Below are 12,381 nucleotides of genomic sequence, written 5' to 3' on the forward strand. Positions count from 1 at the left end.
CTTCAATCAACTGCAGCATTCTAGGACATTCCAATATTAAACCAAATGTTCTCAAAACAAAGCTTAGCAATTTTTCTTCACCTTTTGGTTTTTAGAAGTGTTCCTGTGCACAGATAAATGAAGAACTTGTCTTTGCCATGAGCTTTTCATAGTTCAAGGAGAAGTATAAGCTAATGATTTGAACTTTGAAGACTGTTCTAATTAATACCTTGTTCTAAGCCATGGTATTTTTGGCTTTGGATAGAGTTGTTAGAGGGTATAATTTAATCATTTTATGCTCATTTTAGAAGAGCAAGATTCATGAAGTGAAATGGCTTAATTATTTTCTAAGTATTTTTATTTTTACAATGTATATTCGGGTAGAAATACCTGATTATGATGAATATACTGTAAACACATGAATGGGTTGTTCAATTGCACGACAGTAACGATTCTTACATGCACATGAAAGTCTGTAAGGGAAAAATATCAACCCAATTAAATACTGTCTTTTCAAGTTATTGCTACAGTCTCAGCACAACTTACTCTTTGGATCATCACTGCTTACTCAGTGTGGCAAGATGGTTGGGGCCTAAGTGTCATCTACTCCAGTTATGATCTCAAAACACTGCATTCTTCTAAGCAAGCAAGAAAAGTGCATCTTCTCAGCGGCTATAGGGACCATCTCAGAACAGTAGAGAACTGCAAAAGAGGCTGGAAATTTTTAAGTCTGAAAAATTAAACTTCTGTGATAATCTCTATCAATAAGTTCTTGGTATATCACATAGAAGAGTAACTCAAATAGCTTACCAGGGAGATGGATACATATAACAATACTTATTTATTAAATAAAAAGCTAGGAACCACAGTTGGGGAACAAAACAAGAGCCAGGAATACATAAAGCAGGAGAATCCTCAAGTGCACATAGAGGATAAATTCTGCAGAAAGTCAGCAAAGCTGTGCTTCAGCCTTGTATGTTCAGGGATAGATCTGGTGGTTTCTGGGGGAAATGGTGGATAAACACCATTCTAATAGGTGACATTTGCACATAGTAAGCCTATAAATAATGAATACTAATCTACTGTGAGCAGACTCTACTAACACTACTTCAGGTTTCTTCATGGTGCCAAGTACTGACTGGTGTGATCTACTGGAAAGAATTCTGCATGGCCTGCATCTTTTTCTCCTTCCGTCCATGAAACAAATACTGTAATACAACCCACATTTCCCTAGGAGAACAATATTTCTTAGAGTAATCTTTACTTCTATAAAAGTAGTTTGCTTTGAGGTGGACAGGCTTGATGTTTTCCTCATATTCAACCTCAGGAAGCATAAGAATTAGACAATTCTTATGTACCTTTCACAGAGTATATACAGGAAAAAAAGGAAGGGTCGGGGAGTAGATCTGATCAGCTCTGCAAGGAAGCCAAAAGCATTGTGGTGCCACACTTACATTCCAAGTCTTCCACAGGGTCTTTGTTTGGGGCCTTTGTGGTAAAATGAAAGCACGAGCCTTGCCTCTGGCAGAAGCACCCCGCCATTTGTTTGCTCTCCAGAGCTTCCATTAGGTCCTTCACTTCTCCAGTGCTCACTGAAGAAAATAAGCCAATTAAACTATCAGCCAGAGATTAAAAATGGTGCCACAAGGTTGGACAAAGAACAGAAATTTTATTAAACGCTTTGGAGTTCTACAATCATGTTTGTACAAAACTGCCCAAAGACCTAGTGCAAGAAAAGTCTGCAGGAATTACATTTTCTTCACAGTAGATATAGCTGCACAGCAAAAAAAAAATTAATTACGAGAATTCTGTACCTAAAACAAGCTTAATCCCTGTGCCACAGTATGCGTGCAAAAAAGTGAAATTAAAAGTGACTGCAATCAATCACAGTAATGAATTAAGCACTCTCAGACACAGGAGATTTAAACAACAATGTGAAAGGTACAGATACTAAATTTTAAATAGATTGCTCTAATGATTATCTCCTGTGTAACACATATTTACCCACCTGAACTGAGGATGAAACATGTGTATCATTTTTAGTGAGGTAATTTGTTAAAAATACATACATGGAGTTAAACAGAAAACTGAAGAAACCCTGTAGGGAGAATAATTTCACACAAAGAGCCCCACTGAGTAAACCTATCAGAAAAAATATTTACAAAACTGATTTTATAAGCCATTCTGAGAAAGGAGCACAACAGGCCAAATTTCATTTCAAAATAAGCCGTTTTGCCTCTTAAAACAATTGAACTTAAACACTGGGTAATTTGGCCATATTCATACACAAGCAAATTGTAATTCTGCCACATTAATTTCTGATGTGCTGACAGGCTACAACGTACTGTAAATGGCAACAGGCACACTGGTTACATTCCTCTTGTGAGCATAATTAAAGTGAAAATGAAAGCCTGCTCATCATCCTAAGCTTAAATGACTGACATGTAAATAATTTAAGTTGTACATTTTCTACCAAGTGCAGTTGAAAGGTAAATGCAATTAAAAGAAAAAACATTTTAAAATGAAAACCCACAAATTCCATCCACAAAAGAAGTTGTAGCAGAAAATACTTTAATTTGCATTTAATAGATTCAAACATAGCAAAGATTCAGAATTGTTTAGATCTCAGCAAACAGTTCCAACATTGATTTTGATTTTAATAAATATTCCTTTTTAATAGGCTAGCTATATGGAGGAATTGTAAAGTGATGAACTGCTGATTGCTACTTTATAAACATAAGCATCTAGATTATTTACAATATATTACAGGCCATTTTCCAGAAAAGCACAAAGCAAGGTCAGATAAAGGCGACCCAGCCATCAAAACACAACTCAAGAAAGTGTGGCACAGTGTATTCCATGCACATATCATGACATACAGCACAAATCATCAGCTGAAGTAGAAAACCACTTCTGTTATTCCAGCTTACATAGGTCTCTGTATTTTGCTGTTTTAAATCTATATTCTCATCTTCCTCTGCAGGCACTGAAGAGCAAGTTGTTCAACAACAGCGCCTTACAGGTTACTTGTGCAGTTTGCACCAAGAATTTTACCATTTCGCCTAAGTCTTCACAACTTGTGAAAGACAAACTATTCTTCTCTGTCTTCTCACTACCTCTGGGATTACAATCATTGTGTCATTTCTAAAAAGAAATGTACTTTTACTCTGAAAGAAATGGCAGACAACATTGAGAAGCTGATTTCCAACAGGGAGCTGGAATTTAAAATTGTTTACAGGTCATGAACAGTGTCACCAACCTTATTCTTTAGTATAAAAACATATCTGTAAATTTCTAAAATTTAATTTAACATATAAAGAACTAAGTCATCCAACTCACATGACAAAACTTCATAGGCAGCACAGTCACAGAATGTACATCAGATGCAGTAAAAAACATGGTAACAGGAAAATTACTTCAACTCATTTGTAACAAGAAAAAAATCTTATGTCCTATTTCTACCATGACAAATGAAATGCCTTCCATATTTGACCACCAAGTGAGATGTACCTTCAAATCCAACAGAACTTCCCCATCCACAGCACTTGCTGCTCAGTTGCATTCCTGTGTCTTCATTACACAATGGAAAAGCAGCAAAGCTTCCCATCTCCTTACCCCATGGTACTACCCTTGCCTCCATTGCATCAGTGAGGGTTGCAAGGAGCAGGTGTCCAGGATCTGCTGGCCCAAATCTCCTGCATGCCTCATGAGCAAGTGCATGATGCTGATATGTGATGCTGCTCCAGTGTCCATGGATTTTAAGCCAGGCACGGGTGGAAAGAAAGAAAGAAAAAATAGCAAGTTGCACCCCCAGAAGAAGGCTGGAAGCAATTGGCTTTCCCCACAAAGCAAGGGGAAAAAGGGAAGAAACAATTCCAAGACTCAGGTCTTTCCTGGGGCAGCACAGCCAACACCATTTATTTACAACTAGAAAATCCTGCCTAAAGCTTTAGGCACTATAATATATAATAAAAATAAATCCCAGCTATACAGTGTTTGTCATGCAATTGAGCCTGTGGGTTTTAGCCCCTGCAGGTCAATCCAAAAGGCAAGGAATTAGTGGCCAACTGAAAAAACGCACGCTTTCTATATATACAATTATTGAGAAGAGTTAGGTACTCAGGCTGTTGCTCATTTACCAAACATAGGTGCTCACATATGAGCCTGGATTCCTGCTTCAATTTGATGGAGAAAAATAAACTCCAGGGTGCAAATTGCTGCATTGCAGAGTATATCATACAGAGCTTGGAACAGGCCAGATGAACTCACCGAGAAATCACCTGCCCTTCTCCATCAACTAGAAAAAGGAAGCCTGTGGTGACTTGCTCACACGTGGGTGCCCACCAGCAAGAGAGGCTGCTGGGTAAGAACAGCACATCCCCAGGCTGGCATCAGCTTTCTCAAACAGCTCTTTAAATTATCTACTGGCTTAAACAGGAGCTTCCAACTGGATACCAGTTCATTGCCGATTTGTGCAACTATCACCAAAACTTTGAAGATCGTCTTCCCCCCCTCCCCCCCTCTATTTTTTTCCCCTTACATTTAGCTTATCCTGGTTTGACTCAACACTGTTTCTTGAAAAAACAGCATTTTTTAATAATAGCAAGTGTCAGCAGCACAGCCTCATTTCCAGTCAGGTAGAAATTTGAGGCTAGTCTGGAAAAACAGGACACAGAGTGTATTCCAGCTTTCAGAAATTCTCAGCTGTAAAGGACCATGTTATGGAAGCCAATACTGTTACAATCCATTATATAAACAGGTCACTAAATATCTGGTAGGGTGAAAAATGTTTAAGAGCACTTTATTTTGCAAAGACTTATTTTTAAAAACAAGAGATGTTATCTACACTGTACCGGCACTTCCTACATTCATCATTCCTAACTTCGCTTTGACATGCTGGTTTGAAAAAAAATATTACTTCATTTTAAATTTAAACCAATATTTGGTTGCTACTAATCAGTAGTGCTGTTTCTGAATACTGTTTTAGACAATGGTAAATTATCATCGACAGCTGTGGACAATGATACACAAGTAATTTCTTATTTTATGAAAGTTACCCGTTTTATTACGCTGAATACCCTTTTAAAGAAGATACAGTTAGGGATTGCATAGATAGAGTATGCAGTACTAAATGTCAGTGTGATTACGAATTTTAAAAAGCATCTTTTTTTTAAAAGTGACTACAAAAACAAGTTCTTAATTTTTGCATTGACCTTTTCACATAGCACTAAAACATAATCTGTAAAAAGCAAATTATTTCCATGGCTCAAAGAATGAAGTATGCTATTTTAACATTTTAGACATTAAAAAGAATTTCTGGAAACTGAATTTGGGATTACAATCTAGAAAACAAAATGGACTAGATGCGAATTTGATTGCAGAAGCTTTTCGGCAAGCAGCACTCCACAAACATCTGCCCCGTCCTTACCCTACCCCCAAGCAAATAGAGGTAGCCAAGGGGCTGCAGAAGAGTCACTTCCAACTGTGCTGCACCACAGACAAGGTGGTTATTTTAAAGAAAAAAGGAAATTCTGGAAAGCAGCACTTAAGGAAAACAAAAGCTTGACATGAGCACGATGCAGAGGACCTCAACATTTTCTGCTCAGTAAGTTTCCTATTTTTAGGTAAGTTTCATTATTACAGTAAGTAGTCAGAACTCAACAAGAGCCCTATTTCCTTTTCTGTTTGTTTTTTCTTTTAGACAGCCAGAATCAGCATACCCAGTCCTCAGAATATAGAGAATGTACTCAGTACTGGGGAGAACTGAGAGGTGAACCACCTCTCTACAGACAGGCCAAGTCAGGGTGGAGGTACATATGTTTTAACATAAAAAACCTGTCTCAAAAAGGAAAAAAGAAAATGTATGAAGTTTCAGTACAACAGAACTGTGAGCAGAGAACTTAAAAAATAAACAGATCGTCATAATTTACACATTTTAAAACTATATATTTCATTCATAAATATATTTTCTAATTAATAACCGTTCCTAGTTCAAACATAAATATTCAAGTTGGTATTTGACTTTACTTTTTATCAGTTCATGTGGGTCCTGTAAGGATCAGTTCCCTCTGCTCAATGCAGTCATGTAAATGGTCTTCATCAATGGGTTGTGCAAAGGCCTTCATTACCTAGTTTGTTGTAATAAAACTTTAAAATTCTGCAGTTCTCTTATACTCGTGGAAAGCCTGTAAAACAAAAACCCCTTAAGTGTTATTAAGTCATGTCAAAGTGCAGTGCAAATCATCATCTTCCGTGGGGGCTTCCATATGTTTTTTTGAACATGATTCTGTTCCGAAGATTAACTAAGATGCTACTTTCCCTCTAAAGATTTACTATCTGACTCTCAGTTAGCTTTACGTAATATATTACAGGGGTTAAAGTTTAGATATGTTTTAATTTTTTACATCTTCATTAAACATCTAAAAATCTCTAACCAGAAGTAATAAAACACTAATTACATTCTTTTAAATGGGACCACATAGTTATATTAAAGAGCTGAAGAACCAGCATGATGAACAAAGCAAGCTCTACACATCTTTTAAAGCTGTTAAAATGTTATTTCATCACTTCCACAGGGTAAATTTTTGCTGTTTTCAAAAAATTAATCAAAATTAAAGTTTCACAAAAATAATCACATCATACACAAAAATACAAAAGTCTAAGGGCTAAACGACAGTGTAAAAAAATCTCCAAGTACTTTTCTTCCTTTTCACTACTTTTGATGTATACACACTTAAAACAGCAATAAAAAAGTGTAGAACAGCTCTACTCAGTGTCCAAAACTGAGGAGACATACCCAAAGCCTAATGCTTAAGACTGTTTGAGACTTAAATCCAGCTTTCACAAGATGGAATTTCAGCTTTGAGATCAATAGGTGAATTGGATCCCAATATACAATTACAACCCCTTGGCATTTTGGTTACCTTAATTTACCTTGATCTTGAAGCGCAAAATGAACCACCACAAGTCCATCACCAAATGGACCACGACAACAACCAAGGCTAATAATCAGCACCCTACATACTCAGTTTGATGGCATTAAGTTTATCAATATCACTACTAATAATTCAGCCTTTAAAAGCTGCAACTACATGTACAATACCAGCTTTCCACAGACCCTGAGTGTTGATACTGACATTTTATATTTTTTCCACTATACAAATGACAAAAAACTTACCTTCCAAAGGCATTTACAAGAGCAACTATTTCTTGACGTGTGAGTTGAAAACCTTTTGATGGGCTATGCTCAGGAAGGCTCTGTATTTCTTTCTCAGAAAACAAGATCTTCAGAGCCGTTCCTAAGCCTTGAGTCTGCAAGAAAAGTCCAGTGTTTTAACATCTGTAAGATCACTGCACTGAACTCTCAGAAAACTGTAAAAAAGTTTAAAAATTACTAATCTGGGCAAACTTTAGTACCAATTCTTTTACATTGACACACTCTTACCCAAATAACTGCCCACAAACCAGGACACTAATAGAAATGGTTGCCACTGACTGTGTACCAGGTTCAGTCACTTATTTCAGAACATTTGTTTCCTCAGGTACACCCATGCTTCACCCTTGTGTTTTTAATCTCTTCCCTTCCCATCTTTTTTCTTCTCAGCCACACCAGATGCACATGAACACGCACCTGTTACACCACTGCCAGCTCCCTCCTGCCCCTTCCCTTACAGATGCCCCAGGAGCTGCTGGATCAGATCTCCCCTTTGCTTCTCCTCTCCCCCTTCCAAGTCAAACCAGATTTTATTATGTGGTATCACAACTCTTCTGCTTTTTCCACCTCCAGTCCCAGTGGCAGACATCACAGTTTCAGTTTCAACCCCCATTTTCTATACAGAAATAGAACAGAAGCAGCTATTCTTATTTGTACTGCTAGCTAAGGTTAAACCATGACACCCTTTTAATCGGGCTACAGAAACAACCACTGGGTTTTGACAAGAAGTGGTTGAGGGTGGCTGCAAGAGAATTTTATAGGTCAGGAAATCCGGCCCTATTTTGTTTTATGTGAGAAGGAAAAAAACAACAACAGATCAGAAGCATTAACTAGGATGGAGTAGGCAGAACTTCAGAAATTCAGCAGAGACCACCAATTTTTTTATGTTAAAAATGTCTTTGAAAACTGAATTCTGATAAGCTTAATGTTATACAGCAGTATAGTACAGTAGGCACCCCAAAGTAACAACTGCTTTCAGTCTGGACTTAACATTAGTCTTGAGGTGAAAAATCTTGTTCTCAATACAATAAAAATAGTAAGTGTCCAGAAACTAAAATGGTTTTTCAGCTTCCAGCTTTACTGTGCACCTTTGCATCCATTTGTTGCCTTCTGCATAAACTGTGAAAATACGAATTGCTTCTTTTTCATATGCCTCAATTTGTGAAGCAAAAATCTCACTCTGGACTCTCTCACAATTAAGCAAGTGCTGTATTTCCATGAAGACTTCCCACAGATGAGTCTGCAAGGCTCATCTGATCACCAAATACGGATATTGACTGCCAGTAAGACTTTGCTGTGAAGCATCTGCTTTAAATACATTTTTTTCAGAAAATACAAACTATACCTTTTAGTGAACTAAACAGCTGTTGAACAAACAAATTTTTTTAACAAAATTTTTAAAATAAATTGTTTAACAGTGAACTAAACATGTCTATTTTTAATATATAGGTAAGGATATCAAAGACCAACCACGTACAGAAAGTCTGAGTGATGACTTAAGAGGCACCCTGCCAAACTAAAATAGATTCTTATCTTCTAACCTGCCCAACCGCCATGCAAGCATACACACAAAATAACCTTTACCTGCAGTTTGCCCCACAGCCTGCATTTGTCACATCCAACACAATCCATTATGCGGGATATGTTCTTGAAATGCAACCTGAATTCTTCCTATCAGTTAAAAACAAAATAAAAAGGGTTAAATTAAAGTAATTCCTTAGTTTTACAAAAACAGAAGGTTAACTAATCTAGTACCACTGGAATATCAATTCTTTATTTCTAAAACTGAACAAAGCCACAATCATATGTAGTCAGGCCATAACAAAGGTCCATGTAAACACAGATTCTTATTTCCTCGAAAAAACCCACAAAAATACAGGACATGCAGGGTTATGCTTGGATTCTATACACTGAGTTTCTCCCAACTTTCTCAAAATTTGCTGAGCTATAAGTACCATATCTGTGTTCCTGGCCAATTTCCTTGCATTATTCAAATCCCTTTGAATCAACCTACCCCTTTTTGACAAACAGGAAAACAAGTTACAATTTGCAAAAGACAGTTCCTGTCCAAAGCTGTGGGTAGATTGTTGCTCTGCAGGTTCAGTCATACTGGAAGCAAGCACAGCACAGAACTAATTAAGATGTTCTCAATTAAATATTTAACGTCAGAAAAAAACACTAGCTGGGCTGATAAATTACTGGCAACTTTCCAATAGCATTCTTTCTAATGCTGATGAAATTCCATACTACTACTGAAATAAGTATTAAAAGTGCTAATCAGTATTGAAACAGACCTTTATTACTGAGCCACACTCCAACTGTGGAATTGTAGCCCATACCAATCTGAACACTAGCACATTAACACTGGAAGTTGCTAGGTAGTAGCAACATTCACATTTGGTTCTATGTCTAGGAATTATGTTTTTCCAATGTTAAGTACAATATTATATTATATTCTACTACATAGGGCATCTGTTTTGTAAGTAAACATCACTGGTTGTTTTGTTTGTTTGTTCAGATGCTCATGTGAAACAAATACTATATTTAAAAAAACACCATTGCATCTACTGGTAATGCCAACTCAACCCAGTTGCTTCACCACAGTCCTGAGGACAGACCCAAGGCACTAAACCAGAGATTTCAGTCTGCTTGGCTCAGGACAAAACCTTATAGTAATTTACTGTAAAGTAGATTAAGAGGCCTTGGATACAACTCTCTAAGTTTTTATCTATGGCTTTTCTACTCCCAGAAGTATGCTTCTGGTAGGCAGAGAGACTTTCAGAAAATAGCACGATTTAATTCCAAAGTGGTATTTTGGATGTCGTTCAGAAAACTAGCTTTACCTTTAATGACTTCGCTCCTTTTTTATCTCCAGCAAACATGGACTTTTCATCGAAGTGCATATGGAAGGACCTAATAAAGACAAAACAAAAAAACATTGGCATGAACTTTAGTGTTCCATCAAGCTTGGTGAGTAGCTGATGTCATCAGTGTAAAATACTTTCCAGAGTTCCTAGTCTTTGCAGAATAGCTCTTAAAAAATTACTGAATGGTATCAGTTTTACCGTTCAATCCCCATAACTTGAAATCTGTTACAGTTTTGTTAAGAATTTTCTTCACTCTATTGCCACTGATAGAGATGTTTTTCTAATACACACTGAAATTGTCTTAATGTTTGCCTTTAAGCTGATGGTTGTTTGACCACATCTCAAATATGTAGTAAGATTATGACTAGGAACAGCAATGAAGCCACACAGCATGTTACCCATCACAAAATTAGTGAGAAGGTGAGCAAAGGAACCAGACTAAAGAACCTTAGAGTAAACAGAAGGAAGAAGGGATGGCTAAAACCCCAGAGGGTAAGTCTATGATAAAAGCTGGATTACTCACTGGATTGTTAAAAGACTACATGTACTATCTTCCTTTTCAAAATAAATCATGTATGACTTATGCTAAAGAATCAGAAAAAGCAACAAATAGGGAATAGCCCAGGGTGTTGCATGGGGTTGTGGTTTTTTCTCTTTGTTTGTTTCTGTTTTGGGATTTTTTTTGGTTCTGTTTTGTACATGTGTGGTTTTTGTTTTTTAAAGACTGGTATATTCAAACCTCAAAACAATTCATCTCTTCTCATCAAACGTGCAAATCCTTCTTGTTCTCTCTCATTATTTAATTTTATTTCTCCATTCCACTCTCCTCCTTGTCCTATCCTATCAAGAAGTCATCTATTCTCACTTGCAAATGTAACTGCGAATTTCAAACTATTGATTAAAAAACCAAAATCCTATGCCTTACTTTGTATCCCTGAAGATATCTAGTAAGAGAGCTTTAGATTCAGCATCTTCATGACCATTTCCAGTGTAAAGGTCAACAACTGAACGCTCAAAGTATGGTGCAACCTTTGACAAAGCACGCAGCTCTATCAAATATAAGAAATACAAATTTTTGAGCCTCCTTGGTCCTTCTCCTTTTGTTTCAATAGGATCAAAGCGGCGAGTGAACTCTTTCACATTTGGTCCCCAGCGAGGCTTCCCCCAGGTTTCTACACAGAGGAAAAAAAAAAGGGCAGGGGGAATAAAACATACAGACTTTGAAAAAGTAAGCAATTAAGTACACATCCAAAACTTCCAGAAAAAAACAAGTACATGTTACAGATATTGTAGAATTCAATTCAGTAATTTTACCTAGATTTAAATTACCTTCAAGAAGATAATTTGCACACAGATGCAAGTTGATGCTAGCATGAAGTCCAGAAATGAGTTTATAAAACACTCTTTTCTCAAGGCAAAGACCTGTCCAGGATAAAAGAAAAACAGACCCAAACTAAATACTGGAAATAACATATTAAAATGAATATACCTTGACATTTCAGTGATGCAAGTCAGGATCGTTTAACTTTTAAGTTACAATTACAATACATCAGCATTGTTAATAAGCCCTTAAATCCATCATAGGAAAAGTATGCTTTCTTTTTAAATATAAAGAAATACTAAGAATGAAGTTTGACATTTCTTACTTGATATTTCAGTGTTCCAGTAAATAGAGTTAAATAAGTATCTGGTCAATTAGTACAGTGCCACATCAAAATAAGATGCTTACATTGTTTGAGCAATGTATTTGAAATACTCTAGAATTTTGGCAGTCTGGAAGACAGAACTATACTGTGACCCGTCCTAGAATCAAATCTACCACTGAATTAAAGTAGTGACCTCACAGAAAAAAACATCGAAAACCCCAGAAAACCTTATGATATTGGAAACCAGCAAAAAATATACCTTCCCAGCTCTACTGTAAATTCACTGAAGACTTAAATGCAAAGAGAAAAACATTGAAAAATATGACTTTGACAAATACAGACTTCTACAGCATAAACAGAAGAAACAATGGCGTTGGGTGGACAAAATATAATTTAAATGCAGAAATTACTTATAATACCACATAGACCCAGAGAAAGATATTATACTTCGAATTTAGGAGCTTTTTTCTTTCTCAGATATACGTTTGGGTGTTTTCCCAGCCACTCCAGTCTCCACAAATGGAAGCAGGAAGAGCTGATGGTAAAGCCTCTGTAAGGCTGAGATATGGCCTCATTTACAGTCATCACATTTTAAAAAGTACATAAATTTGTATGCTTTCCTACAACACCACCAGCTAGAAATTTCCAACCAGACAAGTAAAAGCTTATGAAAGGC

General features: G+C 36.6%; 1 protein-coding gene across 1 annotated transcript in view; it reads right to left on the reverse strand.

Annotated features, from left to right (window-relative positions):
• Positions 1-4,650: 4,650 nt before the first annotated feature.
• The window catches only part of ERO1B (endoplasmic reticulum oxidoreductase 1 beta), a 29,521-nt gene continuing 21,790 nt past the window's right edge, over positions 4,651-12,381 (reverse strand). The window contains exons 10-15 of the mRNA XM_080341630.1: positions 11,389-11,481; positions 10,985-11,231; positions 10,036-10,105; positions 8,777-8,863; positions 7,157-7,290; positions 4,651-6,164 (exon numbers count right to left, since the gene is read on the reverse strand). Coding sequence (XP_080197756.1) covers positions 6,104-6,164; positions 7,157-7,290; positions 8,777-8,863; positions 10,036-10,105; positions 10,985-11,231; positions 11,389-11,481 — 692 coding nt within the window. The 3' untranslated portion in view covers positions 4,651-6,103. The remainder of the gene's footprint in view (positions 6,165-7,156; positions 7,291-8,776; positions 8,864-10,035; positions 10,106-10,984; positions 11,232-11,388; positions 11,482-12,381) is intronic.

This window comes from Nesoenas mayeri (genome assembly GCF_963082525.1).
Source record: "Nesoenas mayeri genome assembly, chromosome: 3".
Taxonomy (NCBI): domain Eukaryota; kingdom Metazoa; phylum Chordata; class Aves; order Columbiformes; family Columbidae; genus Nesoenas; species Nesoenas mayeri.